General features: G+C 33.8%; 1 protein-coding gene and 1 pseudogene across 4 annotated transcripts in view; one reads left to right on the top strand and one right to left on the bottom strand.

Annotated features, from left to right (window-relative positions):
* The window catches only part of UBR3 (ubiquitin protein ligase E3 component n-recognin 3), a 172,091-nt gene that overhangs the window by 8,687 nt on the left and 136,681 nt on the right, over positions 1 to 26,723 (top strand). For 3 of the 4 annotated variants that reach the window (XM_019727399.3, XM_019727402.3, XM_019727403.3), the window contains exons 2-3: positions 20,226 to 20,365; positions 23,264 to 23,422. In XM_019727399.3, the coding sequence (XP_019582958.2) occupies positions 20,226 to 20,365; positions 23,264 to 23,422 (299 nt within the window). The remainder of the gene's footprint in view (positions 1 to 20,225; positions 20,366 to 23,263; positions 23,423 to 26,723) is intronic. The other variant, XM_019727404.3, reaches the window with a different exon arrangement.
* On the bottom strand, positions 10,902 to 11,308 carry LOC109445246 (ubiquitin-ribosomal protein eL40 fusion protein pseudogene; annotated as a pseudogene).

A 26,723-nucleotide genomic window follows, 5' to 3' on the forward strand; every position in this document is an offset into this window, starting at 1 on the left:
ATGGCAATAACTGCATACCTATCAATAATTACTTTAAATGTAAATGGAGTAAATGCTCCAATCAAAAGTAAATGCTCCAATTTACATGGAGTAAATGGTCCAATCTCCATAAGGTGGCTGAATGGAGAAGAAAGCAAGACCTATACATACGCTGCCTATAAGAGACCCACTTCAGATTGAAAGACACACACAGACTGAAAGTAAAGGGATGGGGGCGGATGGGTGGTTCAGTGGTTAGAGCACGAGCTCTGGGCAATGGGGCTTCCGGTTCGATTCCCACATGGGCCGGTGAGCTGCGTCCTCCGCAGCTGGAATGAAGGTCAGTGAGCTGCCACTGAGCTCCTGGTGGCTGGATGGCTCAGTAGGTTGGAGCGTGGGCTCTCAACCACAAGGTTGCCAGTTCGACTCCTCCACTCCTGCAATGGATGGTGGGCTGCACCCCCAGCAACTAACAATGGTGACTGGACCTGGAGTTGAGCTGCACCCTACACAACTAAGATCCAAAGGACAGCAACTTGACTTGGATGGAGCTGATGAGTCCTGGGAAAAACACACTACTGTTCCCCAATAAAAAAAAGTCCTGGAACTACACACTGTTCCCCAATAAAGTCCTGTTTCCCTTCCCCAATTAAAAAAAAAATCTTAAGAAAAAAAGTTGAAAAAAAAAAAGAATAGAAAGGGATGGAAAAAGATATTTCATGCAAATGTTAACAAAATAAGCTGGTGTAGCAATATTTATATCAGACAAAATAGACTTTAAAGCAAAGGCTATATAATGAGACGAAGGACATTTCATAATGATAAAGGGATCAATCAAAGAAGAGGATATAACTCTTGTAAACGTTTATGTACCAAATGTAGGAACACCTAAGTATATAAAGCAAATATTGATTGATGTAAGGGAGAGATTGACAGTAATACAGTCATAGTAGGGGACTTTAACACCTCATTGACGGCAACTGGACCTGGAGCTGAGCTGTGCCCTCCACAACTACGATTAAAAGGACAACAACTTGACTTGGAAAAAACCCTGGAAGTACACACTGTTCCATTAGTATCAGTCTGTTCACATTTTCTGTTTCTTCTTGATTCAGTCTTGCAAAAATTTATGCTTCCAAGAATTTATCCATTCCTTCCAGGTTGTCCAATTTGTTGGCATATAATTGTTCATAGTATTTTCTTACAATCATTTGTATTTCTTGGTGTCAGTTGTCACTTCTCTTTCTGATTTTACTTATTTGGGTCCTCTCTCATTTTTTCTTAATGAGTCTAGTTAAAGATTTATAGATTTTGTTTATCTTTTCAAAGAACCAACTGTTATTTTCACTGATTTTTGTATTGTTTATTTACCCTCTATTTCGTTTATTTCCACTCTGATCTTTATTATTTCCTTCCTTCTACTCTCTTTGGGCTTTAGTTCTTCTTTTTTCTAGTTTATTTAGGAGTAATGATAAATTGTTTATTTAAGAATATTCTTGTTTCTTGAGGTATACTTGTATTACTATGAATTTCCCTCTTAGAACTGCTTTGGATGTGTCCCATAGGTTTTGGGGGTCATTGTATTTTCATTTTCATTTTTCTCAAGGTATATTTTTATTTCTTCCTTGATGTCTTTGTTAATCCATTTACTGTTTAGTATCATGCTATTTAGCCTCCATTTGTATTTTTCAGTTTTCTTCTTATACTTGATTTCTAGTTTTATCTATTGTGATGAGAAATGATGGCTGAGATGATTTCAATCTTCTTAAATTTGTTGAGACTTGCTTTGTGGCCTAACATGGTCCATCCTGGAAAATGTTCCATGTGCGCCTGAAAAGAATATATGTTCTGCTGCTTTGGGGGTGAAATGCTCTAAAAATATCAATTAACTCCATCTGCTCCAATGTGTCATTTAATGCCACTGATACTGTGTTGATTTTCTGTCAATGGATGATCTATTCATCCATCAAAAACTATTAGGATTAATAAATGAATTCAGTAAAGTAGCAGGATATAAAATTAATATTCAGAAATCAGTTGCATTTTTATACAGTAATAATGAAGTATCAGGAGGAGAAATTAAGAAAACCGTCCCATTTACAATTGCATCAAAAAATAAAATACCCAGGAATAAATTTAATCATGGAGGTAAAAGACCTGTAGTTGGAAAACTATAAGACATTGAAGAAAGAAACTGAAGGAGATACAAATAAACGGAAGGACATACCATACTCATGAGTAGGAAGAACTAACATTGTTAAAAATGTCCATGCTATCCAAAGCAATCTATAGATTCAATGTAATCCCTATCAAAATACCAATGACATTTTACATAGAACTAGAACAAATAATCCTAAAATTATATGGAATCACAAAAGATCCTGAATAGCCACCAAAGTCTTGAGAAAGAAGAACAAAATTGGAGGTATCATGCTACCTGATAGCAAACTATACCACACGGCTATAGTAATCAGAACAGCATGGTACTGGCATAAAAACAGACACATAAATCAATAGAACAGAATTGAGAACCCAGAAGTAAACCCATGCCTATCTGGTCATCTGGTCAATTAACCTATGACAAAGGAGGCAAGAATATACATTGGGGTAAAGACAGTCACTTCAATAAATGGTGTTGGGAAAACTTGACAGATATATGCCAAAAAAAAAAAAAAAAAAAAAAAAGAAGAAATGATATTACTTTCTTAACACCACATATAAGAATAAACTCAAAATGGGTTAAAGACTTAAATGTAAGACCTGAAACTTCTATAGAAGAAAACATAGGCAGTAAGGTCTTTGACATTGCTCTTAGTAATATTTTTTTGGATATGTCTCCTCGGGCAAGGGAAACAAAAGAAAAATAAACAAATGGACTACATCACACTAAAGGGGTTTTGTTCAGTCAAGGAAATCATCAACAAAACGAATAGACAACCTACTGAATGGGAGAAGATATTTGCCAATGATACATTAGATAAGGGGTTAATATCCAAAATGTATAAGGAACTCATACAACTTAACATGAAAAAAAACCATACAGTTCAATTAAAAAATGGGCAGAGGACCTGAATAGACATTTCTCCAAAGAAGACAGAGAGATGGCCAAAAGATATATGAAAAATATTCAGCATCACTAATCATCAAACTAAATGCAAATTAAACTACAATAAGATACCACTCACACCTGTCAGAATGGTTATCATGAATAAGTTAACAAACAAGTATTGGCAAGATAGTGGAGAAAAGGGAACCCTTGTGCACTGTTGGTGGGATTGTAAATTGATGTAGCTACTATGGAAAACAGTATGGGGGTTCCTTGAAAAGTTAAAAATAGAACTACCATGTGACCCAGCACTTCTGGGTATTTATCCGAAGAAACCCAAAACACTAATTTGAAAAGACATGCATCCCTATGTTCATTACAGCATTATTTATAATAGCTAAGATGTGGAAGCCACCTCAGTGTCCGTCGAAAGGTGAATAAAGAAGTGGTACACATATACAATGGAATGTTACTTAGCCATAAAAAAGAGTGAAATCTTGCTATTTGGTACAACATGGATGGACATAGAGGGTATTATGCGTAGTGAAAAATGTCAGACAGAGAATGACAAATACCGCATTATTTTACGTATATGTGGAATCTAAAAACCAGAATAAATGAATAAAACAGAAACAAACTCAGATACAGAGAATGAATTGATGTTTCCCAGATGGGAGGGAGTTGGGGGGATGAGTGATAAAGGGGAAATGATTAAGATGTACCAATTGACAGTTATAAAAATAGTCATGGGGATATAAAGTAAAGCATAAGGAATAGAGTTAATGTAATAACTGTGGTGTTAGATGAGTACTAGACTTATCAGGGTGATCACTTTGTAAATTATATAAATGTCTAATCACTATGTTGTATACCTGAAGCAAATATAATATTGTATGTCAACTATAATTGAAAAAAAAATATTATATATGTATGTATATATATAACCAAAAGGAGTAAAAAGAACTCAAAGAACAAAGAATGAAATATTCAGGCACATGCTATAATACAGATGAACCTTGAAGACATTATGCTAAATGAGATAAGCCAGACATAAAAGGACAAATATTGTCAGAGTCTATTTATATGAGGAACCTACAATAGTTTAATTCATAGAGACAGAAGGTAGAATGATGGTTGCTAGGGCCTGGGGAGACGGGTGAATGGGGAGTTATTGTTTAATAGGTACAGAGCAGGGTTTCCAGGCAGGAATTCCCACCCATTCTCAGGAATTTTTTTCGTTTTCCCGTTCCCGAATCCCGAGATATAAACTGTTTTCTGTTCTCCACGATGAATCATTTCCACAAAGTGACGGTCGATACTACCTACCACCTGTGTTCAAGGAGCCGATGTTCCTGATTTCCTGACCAACTTTTCTCAGAATTCAGGAACGGGAAAGCGAAAAAAATTCCTGAGAACAGGTGGGAATTCCCGCCTGGAAACCCTAGTACAGAGTTTCAGTTTGAGAGGATGAAAATATTCTTGAGACAGGTGGTGGTGATGGTTGTACAAAAATGAGAATGTACTTAATGCCACTGAACTGTATACTTCAGAATGGTTAAAATGATAAATTTTATGTTGTTTATATTTTATCACAATTAAAAGAACAACCACAGTATCATTACTACACCTAAATTATTCAGTTATTTCTTTTTTAAAAACATTTTATTGGGGAATAGTGTGTTTTTCCAGGACCCATCAACTCCATGTGGTTGTTTTCAATCTAGTTGTGGAGGGTGCAGCTCACTGGCTCACATGGGAATCGGACGGGCAACTCTGTTGTTCAGAGTTCATGCTCTAACCAACTGAGCCATTCGGCTTTCTCCACAGTTATTTCTTAATGTCTTCAAATATTAAATGAATGTTCAGCAGGTTTTCTCAGTTGTCTCATAAATAATTTCTCAGAGTTTACTTAGAATTAGGATCCAAACAAGGTCTTCATATTTTATTTGATTGTTATATCTCTTAGGTCTCTGAATTTATAGTCCCCTGCTTTTTTTTCTTTTCTGCAATTAGCTGAAGTAACCCACATTCTGGGTTTTACTGATTGCATCTCTGTAATGTTCAACTTGTTCCTTTGTCCATTAGTTGCTGTAAAACAGTAGTGGATCTAGAGTCGTGATCAAATTTTAGGTCCTATTGTTTTTTTTTTTGGCAAGAAAACTTTATAATGGTGTTTTTTTTAAGGAGGGCACAGCTCACAGTGGCCCATGTGGGCAGTGGAACTGGCAACGGTGCTACCAGCACCACGCTCTAACCAACTGAGCTCACTGGCCACCCCTATAATGGTGTTTTATACTTCCTGTTGCATCATAGCAGGAGCCACAGAACGAATGTCTTTTTTGTCAATCCTTTAGTTAATGTTAGGAGTTGGCCTGATCCATTTGGTATAAGGTTCCTTATCATGTTAAAGATTTTAGCAGCTATTGATTTTCACTGTCCAGATTCATTATTTTATTAGTGGTTGCAAAATGTTGATATTCTAACTGAATTATCCTTTCAATTTTTAGTGAGAGTTCTTTCTAGAAAACTCAGTTTCAAGGATCAGCTGTTCTCACATCTGTATCTCTAGATATGTTTTGCAGACTTTGTACTGAAGGGGTGTACAGTGGTCAGACTTGGGACACACTATACATTGTATCTTCTTGGCTACCTGCAATGCATAACGTCTTAAAGAAATCCAATACTAAAGAAATCTGTAACTTTGAATAACCTGAAGTTCATTGGTTAAATCCAGGGAACTATTACTTTTGAGTCATACCAGTTTTGGAAATTTTGTCTACTTGGATATCCTGCCATTACCTTAATACAACATGCCTAATTGAATATATATGATCTAATTGAATCAATTATGTATCTTCCTCAAATAGTTGAATGTGGAGTTTCCTTTTCTTTCTTCCTTTTAAAAAAAAAAAAAAATTGGTGTCATTTTTTCCCCCAATGAGAAATCCCAGCTAATAGTGCCTTAAACCTTGAATACATTTATTGTTTTGTGGCTTGGGACTAGTTCAGCAGCTTATTAATATCATTGGGCACCCAGGCTTCTGATGAACTTTTATTCCATCAATTAGTTTATGTACTTTTGGTATTGTCTCTTCAAAGGGATGGATTTGGGCTAGATGTCTAACAGTGTCTGCTAGTGTCATTCTGGGTTTTTCCTTTTCCCTCTGCTTACATGTTTGGTACCAAGACCTGTTCTTTTGTTTTGTCTCAGATTTATCCTTTTCATTGGCTACTATCACCTTAGCCCAAGTCTTCATCACATTATGTATGACCTATTCCATGAGAATTTACTATTTTAATGGCTATAATAATTTTACAGTCCAATCTAAGCTTCACTCATATAAAATTCTGCTTTACATATTCTGTAATATGTAATAGCTTCCCATTATTTATAGACTAAATAGCTTCCTGTTATTTATAGACTAAAGCCTAGAGCCCTTAGGTTAGTGTCAGAGTTTCCCATACCATGGCTTCTACCTACATTGCCAACCTTGTCATCACATTGAAGTGAGGTCCTATGTTTCATTTTTTAGCACACTGTATGTATTCCTGTCCTCTGAGTCTCGGTGTGCCTTATCTACAAAGGATAGCGGCAAGTTTTATATTCACTGCTAAGCTCATCTGTAGGTACAACACTCCTATAGCATAAGTGTAGTGTAATACGATAGTGCAGGCTTTCCTGGATTTTCTGAATTAAAACAATTTTTTTCATCTCTAGTTTATATCCCTACAAGTAAATTTTCAATAAAGATTGAGGATGAAGACCTGTGCCATGTCTGCCTCTTTTATTTATATCCTATTAACACACATTCAGATTTTTAGTAAATTGATTAATTGTATCATACTTTGTGTTTATTGATTTTGTATGGAGAGTGTTAGATCTAATCTCTAAACTATGTAGGTATGTATGTATGTATGTATGTGTATTTCGTGAAAAGGCTGTTTATGCAAAGCGGCCCCCAAAAGCTAAAAGCATGGAGAGGCCAAAGAATAAAGCAGACAAATCCAGCTTGTTGGTTTAAACAATTTTAATAGGCAGTTTACAGAAATGCACTCCTCGGTGGCAGCAGGACAAAATGGATGCCTTCATCGCCCACCCCCAGACCATCCACCTAAGAAACGGTGGATGTAGGAGTGATGGGGAGAAGACCAGATACTGGGGGCTCTAGTGCCAGGGCGAGTTAAAAGGTAGATAACAATGAGGGTGCCTTGCCCCTGAGGAAGGGCAAAATGGTGGAGGAAGTATTAATGGTAGTTCTTGAATAACTGTGGTCCTCTGTAGGGGGAAAAGAGGGGTCAAGTGGTCAGTCGCATTAGTTTTAAAATGGAGTCCACTTTTCAAGGTAGAGTCAGCCCTGAAAGGTTATTTTCAGCCCTAAAAGGTTATTTTCAACCTTTTAAACCACAATTATTTTTACACCAACCTAATGTATACCATTTTCTTTATTTGTTCATTTGTCAACTGACAGTTGTTTCCATATCTTGGTTATTGTGATAATGCTATAGTGAACAGGTTGCAGATATTTCTTTGAGATAGTAATTTAATTTTCTTCAGATATATACCCAAAGGTGGCATTGCTGCATCTATTTTGAATTCTTTTGAGGATCCTCCATACTGTTTTCCATAATGCCATATCAATTTATATTCCCACCAACGGTGAATAAAAGTTTTATTTTCTCCATATCCTTGTCTACATTTGTTATCTCTTGTCTTTTTGATAAAAGCCATCCTAACAGGTGTGAGGTGATACCTCATTGTGGTTTTGATTTACGTTTCCCTGACAATTAGTGATGCTGAACACCTTTTCATGTACCTGTTGGCTATTTGTGTATTGTCTTTGGAAAAATGTTTATTCAGGTCCTCTGCTCATTTTAAAATCAGATTTTTTTTTGCTATTGAGTTATATGAATTCTTTATACATTTTGGATATTAAACCTTTATCAGATAAATGGTTTGCAGGTATTTTCCCTCATTCCTTAGGTTACCTGTTCATTTTGTCAATTATTTCCTTTGCTGTGCAGAAACTTTTTAGTTTGATGTAGTCCCGTTTGTTTATTTTTGCTTGTGTTGCTTGTATTTTGTGAGTCATATCGAAAAAATCATTGTCAAGGCCAATATCAAAGAGCTTTTTCTTCATTTCTTTTTCCTAGAAGTTTTATGATTTCAGGTCTTATATTTAACTTTTTGATCCATTTTGAGTTAACTCTGTGAGTGGTGTAAGATAGGGATCCAGTTTCATTCCTCTGTATGTGAATATCCAGCTTTCTCAGCACAACTTATTGAAGAGCTTGTCCTTTCTCGGTTAAGTGTTCTTGGCTTTCTTGTTGACTATTAGTTGATTAAATATGCATGAGTTTATTTCTGGGGTTTCTGTTCTGTTCCATTGATTTATGTGTCTGTTTTTTTTTACCCATACCATTCTGTTTTGATTACCATAGCTTTATGATATAGTTTGAAATCAGGAAGCGTGATGCCTCTAGCTTTGTTCTTCTTTCTCAAGATTGCCGTGGCTATTTGAGGTTTTTGTGGTTTCATATGTATTTTAGGATTGTTTTTTCTATTTCTTTGAAAAATGCCATTGGAATTTTGATAGGGATTGCATTGAATCTATAGGTTGCTTTTGGTAGTATGGAGAGTTTAACAATATTAATTCTTCCTATCCATGAACATGGGATATCTTTCCATTTATTTGTGTCTTCTTTCATCAGTATTTTGTAGTTTTCAGTACATAGATATGTTTCAGCACCTTGGTTAAATTTATTATGTACTTTATTGTTTTTGATACTACTGTCAATGGGATTTTTTTCTTAATTTCTCTTTCAGGTAGGTTACTGCTAGTATATAAAAATGCAGTTGAATTTTATGTGTTGATTTTGTATCCTGCAACTAGTTATATTAGTTCTAACAGTGTTTTGGTGCAGCCTTTAAGGTTTTCTGTATATAATATGTCATCTTGTAAACAGAGACTTTACATTTTCATTTGGATCCCTCCCTCTCTCCTTGCCTCCCTCCCTCTTTTCCTTCCTTCCCTAGTTACTTTGGCTACGACTTCCAGTGCTATGCTGAATAGAAGTGATGAGGGTGAGCGCCCTTGTCTCATTCCTGATCTTAGAGGAGAAACTTTCAGCTTTTCAGCATTGAGTATGATGTTAGCTCTGGGCTTGTCATATATAGCCTTTATTATGTTGAGGTACATTCCCTCTGTACCCAGTTGATGAGAGTTTTTTTTTCTTAACCATGACTGTATGCTGAATTTTGTTAAATGCTTTTTCTTCATCTTTTGAAATTATCATATGAATTTTATCCTTTATTTTGTTGATCTGGTTTGTCACATTGATAGATTTCCATATGTTGAGCCTTCCTTGCATCCTAGGGATAAATACTACATGATCATGGTGTACAGTCTTTCAGTGTGCTTTTGAATTTTGTTTGCTAGCATTTTTTTTTTTTTTTTTTGAGAAGTGTTGCATCAACATTCATCAGGGATGTTGGCCTGTAATTTTCTTCTCTTGTAGTGTCCTTATATGGCTATGGTAACAAGGTAATGCAGTGTTTACTCTTTAATATTTTTCAGACGAGTTTGAGAAGGATTGGCATTAATTATTTTTTAAATTTTAATGAAATAAACCAGTGAATTTATCTGGTTCTGGGCTTTTCTTGGTTGAGATTTTTGATTATTGAGTCCATCTTCATACTTGTTATTGGTCTGTTCAGATTTTCTGTTTTTTCATTCAGACTTATTAAATTGTTTTGAAGAACTTATCCATTTCTTCTAGGTTGTCCAGTTTTTTTGGCATATAAAGTTCATAGTTGTCTCTTATGATTCTTTGTAATGCTGTGGTATCAGTTGTAGTTTCTCCTGTTTAATTTATACTTTTATTAATTTGAATTATCTTTTTCTTTTATTTAGTCTAGCTTGCTAAAGATTTGTCTGGTTTGTTTATCTTTTTTAAAAAAAATAACTCTTAGTTTTATTGATCTTTTCTGTTTTTTTTTTCATTCTCTATTTCATTTATTTCTGCTCTGTTCTTTATTACCATTCTACTGCTAACTTGGGCTTATTTTTTTCTTTTTCTAGTTCCTTACTGTATCAAGTTCGGTTATTTATTTGAGATCTTTTTTCTTAATGTAGGCATTTATGAATGCTGTAAACTTTCCTTTTAGAATTGCTTTTTCTTTATCCCATAGGTTTTGGTTTGTATTGTTTCTCTTTTTAATTGTTTTAAGATACTTTAAAAATTTCCTTTGATTTCTTCTTTGCCGCATTGATTCAGGCGTATGTTAAGTTCCACATATTTGTGCGTATCCCAGTTTTCCTCCTTTTATTGATTTCTAGTTTAATACCTTTATGTTCAGGAAAGATACATGGTATAATTTCAGTCTTCTTGACTTTTTCAAGACTTGTTTTGTGGCCTTACATATGATCTTTCTTGGAGAATGTCCTATTTCATACTTGAGAATGTGTATGCTGATTCTGTTGGATGGAATATTCTGTGTCTATCTTTTAGGTTCATTTGATCTATAGTGTTGTTCAAATCTGCTGTTTCCTTATTAATATCCTGTCTGGTTGTCATTGTTGAAAGTAGATTATTGTAGTTCCCTACTGTTATTGTATTAATGTTTATTTCTCCTCCAGTTGTGTTAGTATTTGTTTTATATATTTAGATGCTCTCATGTTGGGTGTATAAACACTCGCAATTGTTTTACCTTCTTGATAAATTGACCCCTTTATCATAATGTAATGTCCTTCTTTGTCTCTTGTGACTTTTTTTTTTCACTGCTCCAGTCAGCGAAAAGGAAACTTTATTGAAGCTCCAGGGCCTTGGGGTTTTGGCAGGAGGCCGCCCTGTGGGCTGAGGAGATGGTTGAGGGACCTTATTTGGCCTTCTTCTTGGGGCATAGGTTGTTGGTGTGGCCACACTTCTTAAGCAGTTGACAGCATGGGGATGCAGGTGGGCGTAACACTTGCGGCAGATCATCTTGTCACAGTTGTAATTCTGGCTGAGCTGGTAGAGGGAAGTCTCGATGATACCACCCTGCAGATGAAGCACCAAGTGCAGAGTGGACTCTCTCTGGATATCATAGTCTGAGAGAGTGCAGCCATCCTCCAGCTGTTTGCCTGCAAAAATCAGACACTGCTGGTCAGGTGGGATGCCCGCCTTGTCTTGGATTTTAGCTTTGACAGCCTCAGTAGTGTCACTGGGCTCGACCTCAAGTGTGATGGTCTTCACCGTCAGGGTCTTCACAAAGATCTGCATCTCTGCATCTGCTGGGGAGGCTGCCCTGCTGCCTGGTTGAAAAGAAAGAGTTCTTGTGACTATTTTTGACCTAAAGTCTATTTTGTCTGATATAAGTATAGCCACTTCTGCTCTCTTTTGGTTACCATTTGCTTGGATTATTATTTTTCTATCTTTTTGCTTTCAGCTTACGTATATCCATAAGGCTAAAGTGAGACTCCCTTTTTTTTAAAAAAAATATTTGTGTTGCTATTTTTTAAAAAAATATTTTTATTGGGGAACAGTGTGTTACTCCAGGCCCCATCAGCTCCAAGTCATTGTCCTTCAATCTAGTTGTGAAGGGTGCAGCTCAACTCCAAGTCCAGTTGCCATTTTCAATTTTAATTGCAGGGGGCACAGCCCACCATCCCATGCGGGAATTGAACTGGCAACCTTGTTGTTGACAGCTTGTGCTCTAACCAACTGAGCCACCCAGCTGCCCCTCCAGCAGCTCAGTGGCAGCTCGTTGTCTTCAATCTAGTTGTGAAAGGCATAGCTTACTGGCCCACGTGGGAATTGAACCAGCAACCCTGTCAGTTGCTCGCACTCTAACCAACTGAGCCATCCAGCTGTCCCCTGTAGTTATTTTTAGTATGTTCTTTTTTTAAACTTTTATATGAGCATTGAAAGTGACTTATGTACCATCTCTGCAATATTAGGGAATGACTTTGACTATCTATAAATTTATCTTTACTGGTGAGTTTTATACACTTCTGTTTTTCATTGTTAATTAGCATCCTTTCATTTCATCTTTAAGAATTTCCTGTAGCATTTCTTATAATTCATATCTAGTGGTGATGAACTCTCTTAGCTTTTTTTGTTTGAGAAAGTCCTTATGTCTCCTTTTCTGAAGGGCAGCTTTGCTGCACATAGTATTCTTGGTTGGCAGTTATTTTTCTGTCAGTATCTTGAATAGATCATCCCACTCTCTCCTGGCTTGTGAGATTCCTGCTAAGAAATCCACTTATAGATTTATGGGAGCTCTATTGTTTGACGATTTGCTTTTCTCTTGCTGTTTTTTTGACTTATCTCTTTGTCTTTGACTTTTGACATCTTAATTATAGTTTGTCTCAGTGTTGCCCTTTTTGGGTTTAGGGACTTTAGGGCCTCATGGATTGGATGTTCATTTCTTTCCCCAAATTTGGGAAGTTTTCAGCCATTATTTTTTAAAATAAAATTTTGTTCCCTCTCTCTTCTCCCTTTGTAATTCCCTCCTAGAATATTATATTATTATTTTTGAATGATATCCCATAATTCCTGTAGGCTTTCTTCACTCTTTCTCATTCTTTTTCTTGTAGTGCAGGTTATGATGGCAATGAATTCTTTCAGATATTGTCTGAAAAGTTTAATTATCAGTTTTGAAAGGTATTTTTCTCTGTGAAGAATTCTGGATTCACAGATTATTTGTTTTCTTCCAATATTTTAAATATGTCTGTCCATTGTGTTTTGGCTTGTACAGTTTCTGATGATGATAAAAAGTCTGGTATCATTTGTATCTTTGTTACTCTGTACATAATGGGTCATTTTCTTTTGGTTGATTTGAAGATTTTCTTGTTATCACTGATTTTCAAGAAATTGATTATGTTGTGTATTGGTATGGCTTCAAAATTTTTTTTTTGCATGGGGGTTGATGAGTTCTTGAATCTGTGATTTTATGGTTTTCAACAAATTTGGAAAAATTTCAGCCATTCTTTACATATTTGTTCTGTCTCCCCTCTTCTCCTTTTTGGGATTCCCATGCAATGCAAAACTGCTTGTTAATCTCACACCTCACTGAGACTGTTCATTTTCTCAATCTCTGTGCTTTATTTTCAGTACCTTCTTACTGCTTTGTCAGTAAAAACTGATCTTTTCTTTCTAGTGTCTAATCTGTTAATCCCTTTGGTGTATTTTTCATTCTAATAGTATTTTGCATCTGTAGAAGTTTGATGTGGGTTTTATTTATCTGTTATCATGGTGCAAGGTGTGAAGAGATTCCTCCTCCCCTAAATCTTGGCTGGTTACTCGATTATCTCAATACCATTTCTCTGATTGAGCCATGTTTTCCTCATGGATTTGAAATCTGCCTTTATCATAAATTCCACATCTATTTGATTCTATTTCTGGACCCACAATAATCAGTCTATGCATTAATATGTCTTTTAATGCACCATTACCTCATTGTTCTCTTTCTGTCTTCAGGCATTCAATTTATAATTTATTTACTAAATATTTTAATATATTTACATCTCTAATTTTACTTTCAAGTCTTTTGATCTTATATGAAGCCTGTGATTGAATTTAGAACTTTTAGTTTTCATAAATATTTTGCTTCTGCTTTCCTAGTACTTTAGGCCCAATAAATAATATTAAATCTATGTAAATGGAATAAAATGTTTACTTTTATTTCTTAACTATTCATGTAATCTAGTAACAATTTTAGGCACGAGATGTATCTGTACCTTAATCCAGCTATACATATTAGAGATGTATACCTAGATAAATGGCACAGGAACACATACTGTTGAATTTGGAACTGAATTTCTGACCTTCTTCCTTTATTGTCCTGGCTTGAGAGATTTCTACTGAGAAATCCACTAATCGAATTTTTAGAGGGTTGTTTGCCAACTTTTCTTTTCTCTAGCTATGTGTTTGATTCCTCTCTTTGTCTTTGTCTTTTGATTTTTTGACATCTTAATTATAGTATGTCTCATTATACTCTATAGTTTATTTAATTGTATTTATCACTAGTGTCTATCTCTAATCTCTAGAATGTACGCTTCCTAAAGGCTGGGTACTGTTTTGATTATTTTAATTTTAAAGCAAGTTTTAATATGAGATGAAGCTATTCATCTTCATTACTCTTATTTTTCAGAATTTTCTGAGCTATTCTTACTTTTCCATAGGAACTTCAGAACCACCTTGTTTATTCCTTATTGATATTTTTACTGAGGTCATATTAAATATGTAGATTAGTTTAGGTAGGTAACATCTATCTTTTGTGATCTTCAGGAGTTTTTGAAAACAATTTTATCAGTTAGGTTTCTCATTTAGTGTTTTTGAGATTTCCCCATCTGTAAAATGAAGAAAACAGATTATTTAGGGAATTTTCATCTGGGATGACTCTCCAGGGAGCTTAAGTTATATGCAAAATAGTGTATATGTTTGTAATTTGTGCTAAGTTGGGAATGGGATATGCATGGCAAAGGATAATTTTTAAGGGAGCTTATCTCATATACTTTTCTAATTTTTGAAACATGTGGTTGAATTATTTGAGTTGGCCTCTCCTTGCCCTCTTACTCCCTTCTAAATCTCATTAATGTACAAACGGACCTCCAGAATCCCTTGCCCCTTTTCTTTTCTTTCTTCGCCTCTCCTATCCCATTTTCTCCCATCCCTTTCTCTTAGAGTCAAGGAATTCTGCTTTTGGTTATTTAAGTTTTGTTTGTGATATTTTACTGAGCTGCATACTTTATCTGTTAGGCAATTTTCTGTCAGTGTACTTCAATAAAAAATTTTAAAAACTTGAGGTAAAATAAAATTTGGAGAGGTTATTTTATCAATGGTTTATATAGTTCTATTTGACAATTTTATTATTGCCATAACATCCTGCTCCACTAAGGAATGTTTAACCTTCTTAATCGTTAAAAACCATTGGGTTTCTTGAAGGAAGTATCTGTGACCTGTGAACTGCTAATGTGAACACATTACTTCCTACTTCATTTTTTTCTTTGAAGCCATTCAAGTTGTCTAGAAAGCTCTCCTCCTGTTCACTTGGAGGGAGATCCTTAGTATCTGTTTCTATGCAGTTGCATTTGTCAGGCCTCTTGACAATAGTATGCTCTGTTACAGAATTTTGCCTGCCTAGTCCAGCTCTGTTTTGTCATTTGACCTGTAGCCTAAATATCACTTCTTCAGAAAGGTCTTCTCTGGCAAACTCAATTTAAAGGAGCCAAATGGATACATTCTATGAATCATGCTGTCAAATTATTTTTGTAGTGATTATTCATATTTATTTATTATTTCTCTCTCTCTCTCTCTTCTACCTCCCTTCTTCCCACCCAATAGAAAGTGAGCTCCATGAGAGCAAGTCCCCTGTATTTCTAGGGTCTAACTGCCTGGCAGATAATGGTTCTTCAAAGCATATTTGAAAAACTGAGATTATTAAATGGGATCCTGGTTATTCTTTAATTGTATACCCTTGAACCATTTTTGACATTTAGTTTTTGTTTCACGAAGCCTTTATTGAACACTTGCTATGTAAGATGCTTAGCTTCTACACTATGCTTAGCCTGAAATACAAAAGCCAATATTGTTTGTCTATCTTATAGTATGTTACATTCATATTGAATAGTCCTGCATTATTTAAAATAACTCACAGAGCGTGGTCCTTTAGTCTTTTGGCTATTAATTTGTTCAATCCATAACCGTCTGACACACTCCTGTAAGCCTAGTCCTAGGTTGCTGAGACCATTCTTGCTGTTGTTTGGGCTTAATTCCAGACTGAAATTTTACTCCTTGAAGCCAGTTGACACTGTTCAAATTGTTCTTTACTCTCTGCCCAGTAGCTCTTTTGAATTAGTTTCTTTCTTGCAGAGTGTCTAAGAGAGCTTTCTGTGCCTTCCTTTATCTAATCCTTTGTCTCTTCCTGCTTTTCAGCCATCAAGCCTTTCATTGTATCCTTCGGTCTTTGTGCCGAGTATGTTTTCTCATTCTTCTGTTCTGTTTCCTCTCCTTCACACTTACGTTTGTAGGCATTTTAATTAAACTATCTTAGATCACCACTGGTTCTCTAACCTGTCACATAGGCCAGGGTCTTTTTTTGTTTTTTATTTTTATTTTTAAAGTCTTTTAAAATAGAAATGGTAGTATTTTAAAAGTTTCCTTGCTTTTACTTAGATTTTTGTATGCCCCAACTGGAAGAGGTTATTAAATTCATATTTTCCTTTAAATAAAAGTTTGGACCTTAAAGGGTAATAGTTACTAACCTTTTTCATGATAGGGTAGATGTAGAAATGATAATTGAATGGTACACTGAGGCAACAGAGGAGGCCATTCAGACCCTGCCCTCTGTCTGCCTTGAGGAGTGAAGAAATCCATATCTCTACTGTAACCTACTGGACCTAACAATTGGAAGTTCTGCCTTAAAGGTAGATAGTCTTCAGCTATGTGTGAATGCTCTGAATGTTTGTATGTGTGTGTGTGTTTGTATATATTTTTCTTAGAAAGAGTTATAACTTTTATTAGATTCTCAAAGGAGTCCATGAAGCAAAAGAAGAATTTATGCTTTAAATTATGGAACTAAAACCAAATGAATGACATATTGCTTATTTATTTTTGGTAATTTTTTTTTCCTTTTGATTATGAAGTTATAGATATATTTGTTATACAAAATTCAAACATTACAGGTAGAATTAATGTAAGAAGTAAAAATATGCCATAACCTACTCCCAGTTAATTTATACCAAATTTGATATACATTTCTCTAAATATTTTTCTTCTTACATATATCAACATTTTCTTGCCTATTCTTTTTCCAAAATTTTATTTATAAAAGAGATTATAATATATATACTACTAATTCTTTTCTCACTTTTAAAATTTTAGATATGATTCTACTTCAATACTTGTTAATCCAGCTCATTTTTAAAAACAAATGCAAAGTATTTTGTGGACCTACCATAATTTGGTTAACCTTTATTCTATTACTGAAGACATGAGTTGTTTCTAACTTTTTTACATTGCAAACTGTGGTACAGTGAACATCTTTGTAGAAATATTCTTGCAAATTTCAGAATATTTTTGTATAATAAATTCCTAGAAATAAAAATGCTAATCTAGGGTTATGAACACTTAAAGTTTTAATAGGTATTGTCAAAATGTCACCAAAAACTGGATCTATTCATACTTCCATGTGTATAACAAAAGTTTCTGAACATCCTTTCCAACAATGAATTATTAAAGTGAATCGTCCTTAATGTGCAAGATGAAAAAAATTTTTGTATTATCAAAATTTTCAAACATACACAAAGGTAAAGACAACAGAACATTGAACTTCCATATACTCATCAGTGGACTCAACATTTATCAAGATTTTTGCCACATTTGCTTCATTTGCCCTTTTAATCTTTGCTGAAGTTTTTTTTTTCCTGTTCCCTCCATCCCCACTACCTTTTGCTGAAGTATTTTGAAGCAAATCCCAGACATTATGTTATCTCACCCTGTCACGCTTCAGTATTCATCTTTTAAAATAAAATTCCTTTCGTTTTTATTTTTTTGCTTTTTAGTACATTTCAAACATATATAAAAGCAATGAGCACAATAAATCCAACTAGTATGATCTTTTATTAGGAAAAACTCCTTTTGTGGCATTCGTTCAAAGACCAATTAAAATTACATTCTTTTGACTTGGTACCTTAAAAAATCTGAAAGGAGTACATTATTGGCTTTGATATAGCCCGCATTCTGTTTATTGAGCATAACATAATGAAACACTATCTATCCATCTCTCAGTTTTAACAATTAACAACTCATAGCTGGTCTTGGTATACAGCCATCTACTTTCCTTCACCTGATCAGAGTATTTTGAATCAAGTCCCATACACTATAGCATTTCATCTGTAAATATTTATATAGATATATCTAAAGACAAAATTTCCCTTTTCTGTGATAATCACAATGGTTGCTATTGTCACACCCACACAAAATAATTCCTTACTGTCATCAAATACCATGAACATTTTCGTACATAAGCACAGTGACATTATTACATCTAATGAAATTATCTATTGAACTAGTAACCGCCTCATGATCAGATTTCACAATTGTCTGAAAAATACCTTTTGCTAGTTTTTTTTTTTAGAATCAATTAACATAACACATGTGGTTATTGGGTCTCAGGCCTGTTTTAACCTAGAATGGTCCTGCCTCCTATTTCCTCCTGCCACGGACATGTTGTAGAAACTGAGTCAGTTGTCCTCTATAATGTGCTGCATTCGTGATTTGTCTATTTGCTTTTTCATGATGTCATTTAACGTGTTCCTTTATTGCCTATGCTTTTTATAAATGGAATTTAGTTCTAGAGGTTTGATGTCATTCAAATTCAACTTGTTTGTTGAGAACACTTCATACATGGGACTGTGTGCTTCACAAGCATCACAGAGCCTGAGTTTTTGACTTCAGGTCATACTAAGATTGGTAAAGATGCAACAGTCAGATCTCTAAGTGGAAAATTTCCCCTCAAGCGTTTCTCTAATGGCTCCATTATGTGGGTCAAATATTTCAGTAGGTATCACAAAATGGTCATTTTCTAGTTACTCATTTCTTACTTTAATGAAATTCATTACTTTGATAATTTTTTCAAACACAAGAAATAATATATTTTGTTATGTTTACAAAAAGCATTTTATGAAACAATATGTACAGATTTATGCCAATTCTGTTTTAAATCACATGAATTAAAAAAAATTGTGTTTGCCGATTTGATGACTCATTGCTTTATTGGAGAACTCGAGCATCCCTTCACATGTTTATTGGCTATTCAGATATCTCCTTTTGTGAATTGTTCATGACCTTTCCTGATTTTTCTGTTGACTTGGTTTCTTTCTCTTATCCATTTTTGAGACTTAATAGATCACAGATATTAATATTTTATCTATTTTAACTATTATAAATGTTTTTTTCCAGTTTGTAATTGTCTTCTGCATAGAAGCTTTTGATCTATGTAGTCAGTTTTTATCTTTTATTGCTTTTGGTTTCGAGTCTTAGGCTTTCTACCTTGAGATAATGTAGGGGAACAGTTTATTTTCTTCCTGATAACTTTTTTCACATTTGATTTTAATCTGTATGGACTATATTTGCCTATGGTGTAAGAAGAATCACATTTACTTTCTGCATTTAAATTATCAGTTGTCCTAAGCAGTTTATTTAAGTCTTCTCCCCACCACATTGAATTGAGATGACACATTTATTATATTAAATTCACAAATTTACATAGTCTGCGTCTAGACTCCATTGTGGTCCCCTGATGTTATCACAGTAGCACAGATTTTTAATTATAATAGCTTTGTACTATGTTTTAAGGTATAGGTCACTGTCATCATTTTTTTTTCCAAGTTGTACTAATTTTTTTCACATATATGCTCTTCCATTTGAACTTCAGAATTAGTTTGTGATTAGTCCCATTGGGATTTAAATCTAATGGCATTAAGTTTGGTGGAACTGACATTTAAAAAAAAATAAAATTGGTTTTTCCATGTGGGTGTGTAGTTTTCTCTATTCAAATCTTTTATGTTTTTCAGCTAAAAGAGTTTCTACACACTTCTTAATAAGATTATTTCTAAGCATTTTATATGTGTAGTGTGATTATTTTGTGTTTAGTAATAAAATACCTTGATTATTGGATTGTGACTATAGAATAGTTTACTTCATTTTTTCTCAAGTATACCAATCATACTTTAAAATAAGTATAAATAAAATTGAAATGTATATATATGTGCATAAACTTTTAAAATAAACTTCAAGTATTTATATCACATCCATTAATGCAATAAGTTAGAACTGGTTGAGTTAAGTAATGCAAATTCTTGGGAAATGATCAATTTATACTTAATGGTTTGTATAGGATAGAAGTAATAAAGTAGTACTTGAAAATAATAAACTACAGTTAAAAATATAAATCCTATACTGAGATTTTCTTTTTGTATCCTAGCTGGAACAGAACTAAGTATGGTCTTTTTTCCAGAAACAATCTTCCTCTGCCATTTTTTATTTAAAGGCCTATTAAAACTATATTCTTTTAACTTGTGCCTTAAAAATCATAAAGAAGGAATGTATTGGCTTTGTTATTGGTTTGCATGCTGTTTATGGATATTGTAATTAAAAGTAGTATATTCTTGGCAGATTAGACATCACTGTTAATTTTTGTCCTTTTTTTATATTACAGGTTCTGCAAAAGGCATCAAATTAAATCAAGTTCAAATATTCCCTGTGTCCCCAAAGACTTACTGATGATGTCTGAATTTGTTCTTCCAAGATTTATTTTTTGTCTCATTCAGTACTTAAGAGAAGGCTATAATGAACCAGGTATGTTTAATACACTCTTTGTTAGTATTCTTTTTAAGTTCCCAATTAACAAAGTTTAGCATTAATAACAAGATGAGTTTTTTCAGATATCTTTTTTTGCTTACATTTTTTGTTTATGACTATAAAATACTAAATAAAAACACACTAAATATTAACTATATAAACTCATATCTGATACCTTGTAGTTGACAGTGTGATACTCTGTGCTCTTTGGCTCAAAGAAGTTTTTGGTCAAACTTACTTGGCCTTTTGCATGTGAGGAAATAATCATTTTATAGGGTTCAAAGTGACTTTATATGCAATTATGATAGAGCAGAATTAAAAAATCCTGGAAATGTTTAAATTTAACTTAGATTTTTTTGGAGATTAAACTACTAGTTCACTTATCTACTTGTCTGTCTATCTATCTATCTATCTATCTATCTATCTATCTATCTATCTGTCATCTATCATCTATCTATCTATCTATCTATCTATCTATCTATCTATCTATCTATCTATCTGATCTGTCTTCCCCCTGCCCCTTTTTTGTAGAGGTCTATATATTTGTGTTCCCTTTCATTTTTAACAACTTAGGAGAGTGTCAAATGGCTCACTCTCATAATATTGGTACAATGTATGGGTGTAAGCATCATAAGTGTTGAAAAGAGAAAGGAATATGCAAATTACAGATATTCTTCTTACATTTTAAGATTTATTCACAATCTTGATTAATATACTTTAGTTAAATATTTGGATTTAGATATCATCTATTAAAGTTCTCAATCTGACATTGTTGATTACAGATGTCAACTAGTGGTATGAAATAGATTTATTAACTTTTTATGACGTTTTTTTACCTTTCTAATGATACTTGCATTTTTATCATATAAAGGACTTGCATTTTGCATTACTTCATAAATCTTCATAAATCTAACTTAAGATGTCTTAAGATGAGCTTCATGAAGTTAGATTTATGAGGTTTTAAATTATTTAATACTGTAAATAATCTTAAACCCAATTTGAAACTATGGCACACATTTTAATCTGTCTCTCTCCTATCCTTAAAGTGTGAAGAAATATTATGCAGAATCTTTATTATTCCTAAAGCGATCATGTTATCTTCATTGTAGGCAAACCACTTCCTTATTTATACATTTTTAGCAAAGTATACAATTCTTTGTTAAGTACTTCTACTCCTCTCAGAGTACATGTCTTAAAATACAGAAAGAAATATTATTTTAATTTAGTCCCAAACTGTTCTCTCTTTGGAATGAAGGAACCTGAGACCAGCTGGGTTTTTGAACTTCCCTTCTATATGAATTCTCATATACTAGTTTTTGAGAATTTATATTTTGTATTACAAGTGTTCCATTTTAGAAAAGTAATAGGTAAAAATGGTTTATTATTGGAACCTTAAAATTTACCATTAGTTTAATCACAGAGTAATTTGTACAAAAGTATTATATTTATTTTTTCGTATGGTGACATTTAGGAGTTATCAAAGGTAGATGACATAGATACATATACCTTTGATTATCTGTTAACCATTATCTGAAAACATAAAGGAGTGAGTGGAAGGACTTTTTTGTCTTAAGATGAACTTCATGAAGTTAGATTTATGAAGTTTTGTTCTCTATATAGCTACTTGTCCTCAGCATTAATTTCTTCTGTGAAAAAAAAAAAAAAAGACTTTAAAAGTAAAGAAAGGACTTGGAATTATCTAATCTGTGGTAATGCAAGTTCAGAGATCTTGTGATTTTTACAGTTGCCTTGAGTTCCATTTTTCATTTCACTCTACAATCCTCAGACCAGTATCAGAGCTATTGTTAGAGCCCTTAGAAACCAGAACAAATGTTAATTAAATATCTACTACTGTTTAAGTCCTTGGGGGAGAATATAAAGATGCGTAATATACAGTATTAGTTTTCTACTGAGAAAGTAAGGTTTTGTAGTTTGGGTCCCAGGACTCAGTTATCTAGAATTTCATTCACAGATTATCTGTTAACTAGGTGTGAGTTCCTTAGGGGTAAGAACGATGTCTTATTTAGTTTTGCTTCTCACTGCCTCTCAAGGAATAGATGCTGAATAAATGTTGAATGAAATTGATGTCCCCTTTCCTGGGCACCCAGGCTCATATTAGCTCCCTTACACGCATTCTTCTTTTAACCAGTTACGGATAAATCTCTCTACTCACTTCATTTTACACCCCAGTTTCTCTAGGACATCTCTTTTTATTTTCCTCTTAAATATTCTTTTTCAGTTGCTATCCAGTTTTCTTTTTCTCCCTTTGTCTCTATGAGGCATATCTTGCCTGGTATTTTAAAATTGTTTTGCAAAAACATTCATGTTTATGAAATGGTTCTTTTTCATTTTAGTTGCTTTGACCTCCAGCTAACATGAGTTTGTATTTTTGGAATATGATAGAGGATGTGTTATTTACTACACCGGTTTAAATTTAGAGCTGACATAATTTTGTCCTAATAGTTTTACGCTACTCTCAATGTATTTGATCTGTCTCGTTTTTAGGGAATTATCTAAACATTTTCTTAAATACTATCTAATTTTGAAATGATCTTATGATTATATATCTGGAAGTATGTGGCCCTCAAATTGAATGCTTCTTACACAAATTAAATGCTTACTATCTTATTAAATCATCTCTTTTCTGCACCAGCCTTCTCAGAGGACTGAATTCCTCAGCATGTCTACCCTAGGCTGAGTGCTGGGTGGATACCTGCTTTCTAAACAGAGTTCTTATATTAACTTTTTTGATTATGAAACACAGTCATCTAAGTCACTATAATTTTAAAAGAATAAAATATTGTTATTCTTATAAAAATATTTAAAGAAAGTTAATTGTGTGTGTGTGTGTGTGTGTGTGTGTGTGTATATATATTTATTTATTTACTTTTTTAGCAGCTGATGTACCATCAGAGAAAGACCTTAACAAAGTCCTTCAGCTTTTGGAACCTCAAATTTCCTTTTTAGAAGATCTAACTAAAATGGGAGGAGCAATGCGGTCTGTTCTTACTCAGGTTTTGACAAACCAACAGAACTACAAAGATCTGACTTCTGGTGAGTAAAATGTTAGAATGGAAGAACGTTAAAATTTACTTATATTACTATAATTATTAGAAACTGTGTATTTTAGAACTTAAAAGTAAAGAGTAGATTTTTTTTTCATAGACTGCTGAAGGTAGAAATTATTAAGGATACCTCTTATTTTATAGATGAAGAAAGCCCCAGAAAAATTAAATGACTGGTTCAAGACCTTACAACTAACTTTTTTGAAGTTGGGACTAGAACCCAGGTCTCCTCTAACTTTTGGTGCAACATATTCATAATTATACTCTACTTCCCCTTCTCCAAACAATAACAACTACTACTTCTATGTCTTCATTTTTGGTATTTTAACCTTTTGTGGTTATATGGCTGAGGCTTTTAAAATAATGTAGAATTTAAGTTATAAAACTTGGAATTATTGAGTATGCTTTCACATGGTATACTGTACTGTTATGTAACATACTATAGTTTTTCTTCTAGTTTAGTTTAGCTCAAATTTTTAGTACAATATATGTATAAATTATTTAAAAATCTTGTTTTAAATATTTTAAACAACATTCTTTTTGCTGGCTCAATGAACAGCATTTTTTGAAAATTGAAGTTTATTTTGTTTCTTTAGAGTGGTGAAATTTTCATGTGTATTGTTAACCATGTATTATTTAGAGACAGTCTGATATATTTATTTCTCCAGCAAATACTTATTATGCATCCAGTGTGTTTGGCCTTGGGCTAGGTACTAGAGCTTGGGGAGGAGAATATAATTAGTAAACAAGGTATTGCGATTCCTACCTTTATAAAACTTATGGTCTAGCGAGTGAGATAACAGTAATAAAATCCCAGACCAAAAAATTGTGCAATTATAAATTGTAGTAAATTCTATGAAAGGATAGGACAAGTGTTTATAAAAGGGAGACCTGATTTCACTGATGGGGAAGTTGGAGAAGCTTCACAGAGATGAAGGAGTTGGGTGGTAATGGGTTGGGGTTAGATTCCAGGTAGAGGATATCTTCTGCTGACTATTGGACTAGCCCTTATTCCATAAACAGCATAAAACTGGAAAAAAATGAGAGGTACCTGTTTTTAGGCATTGGACAATAGGCAATACAAGACTATAAACCTTTGAGAGAAAGAAAAAACATGAGATGAGCCCCACACTTGCCTTGAATCTCTCTCTCTGAGGATAGTTTCCTGCTTGTAGTGCAGCAAGCTGGCATTGAAGCAGAGTATGGTGGTCCATCTGAGCTAAGGAGGCAGAGATCACAGTTTAGGGCAGGTGCAGCAGTTGGAAACTGGAATCTTTAGGGAAGAATACCAAGAGGTAGTAGGGTGGATGTATGGGGGACCCCTGAAAATGCTTGGCAGAGGACTGAGATACACATATACAGGATGAGACTACCTAAGGCTTACTAGACAGTGACTTGTATGAGGTTAAACGCAGAATAGAGATACTAGAGGTTAAGCAGTTTTGGGAGACATTGGTGTTTCAGTCCAATTAGACCAGAGAGATCTTATTAATACCCTAGGCATCTAGCTGAGACAGAAGGCCAAACATTAGAGTAAGGTCTAGTCTAGGTCAGTCTTAAGCCTAAAACCTGACAGTATCTGCAAGGGAGATAGAAGTTGGAGATTATTCCTATCAGTTTAGAGGGCTTTCCACAAATCTTCCCTTTAGAAAATGTGAAATCAAATCTTCATGGTTCTAGGTAGTCAGGCTGTTAATTGAACTGTCTTCTAGAGTTAAAATTAATACTCTTTAAAAGAAGATAACAGAATCCAGAATCTTCTAGAATGTGTTATTAGAATGTCTGATATGTAATAATAAAAACCACTGGACATGCAAGAACATAAGAAATTGTGCACTATAACCAAGAAAAAGAACAGTCAATAGAAATTGACCTTGAAATAGCTTAGATGTTGGATTTAGTAGATAAAGACATTAAAGCAATTATTATAAATATGTTTAAGAAACTAAAGGAAAATGTTCAAATAATTAAAGGAAATATGGTGTTAATGATTGAAGACATAAGGAATCTTAGCAAAGAAATATAAATAATAAAATAAAGAGAAATTCTAGAATTGAAAATTATTTTAGAGTGCAATAATGGAATTGAAAAATTCACTGAATGGGCTTAGCAGCAGATTGGAGAGGGGAGAAAGACTCAGTGAATTTGAAGACAGATCAGAAGAGTAGTCAATCTAGAGAACAGAGAGAAAACACAGTGGATTCTTAGGGATGTGTTAGACAGAATCAGATAATCTAGCATGAATGTAATTGGCAACCCAGGAGAACAGGAGAGTGGAAATTTTGGCAGAAAAAACATTTGTTGAAATAATGACTAAAATTCCCCAAACTGGATGAAAAACCTTGACTTATAGATCCAAGATGCTTAACGAACCCCAAACAGAATAAAGAATACCACACCAAGCACCCCTAGATACCATGCAGTGGGACCAGCATGTGGGAATATTAATGAGTGAGGATGAGCTTACTCTTTTTGAAGGGACTGAAAAAGGCTAGTGTGGTTGAAGTGAAGTGAAATGAATGCAGGGGGATTCTGGCACAAATAAGGCTATGTACTACATTAGGCTAGATCTAGATGAGGTAGGCCCTCATGGGCCATATAAGATTTTATACAGGCTTGTTGTGAGGGGTTGATGAAATATATTTTGTTAACTAAGAAGTATTATAAAAATTTCATCTATCTTAGTGAGGTAAATACATGGCTTTCATTATTCAGGTGACATTTAGTTATTTCTTACATAGGACCCTACAAGTTCTTTATTCTTTGTAAACTAATTGTGCTTGTTTTTAATATTGGACTGGAATCGAAGGATGGATGTCTTCCTATCTGTGTAGTCTGTGTTGGAGTTTTTTCTTTTTTTTTTAACATAACTGTTCTATTACAATTACTGAGGCTAGCAAAGACAGGAAATAAAAGCTCAGCAAATCCTGAAGAAACTCATTTACAGGGTTTTATAATCAGAGAGATTGAGACCGTAATTTAAGATATACAGTCAGCCTAAGAGGTGACAAATGCATGGTAATTTGGCTTTCAGACAGAGAATAATTTTTTAAAGAACCTTAAATACCAGTGGTTTTCTTTTACTACTATTCTATCCATAATATATTAAAAAACAAAAGAAAAAATTAGCAATAATTAATAAGCTGAAATGCAAAAGTGAAAGTTCTAGGATTATTTAATTCTAGAACCTAACGTTTTCAATATTTTTTGGAATAAATTAGTATTAACTGACACTTTTATAGAAATTATACTTTTAATTTCCTTAAATATGATAATAAAAAGCCTGGTAC

Source organism: Rhinolophus sinicus, chromosome 17, assembly GCF_057876585.1.
Source record: "Rhinolophus sinicus isolate RSI-liver-muscle chromosome 17, RSI-T2T, whole genome shotgun sequence".
NCBI lineage: Eukaryota > Metazoa > Chordata > Mammalia > Chiroptera > Rhinolophidae > Rhinolophus > Rhinolophus sinicus.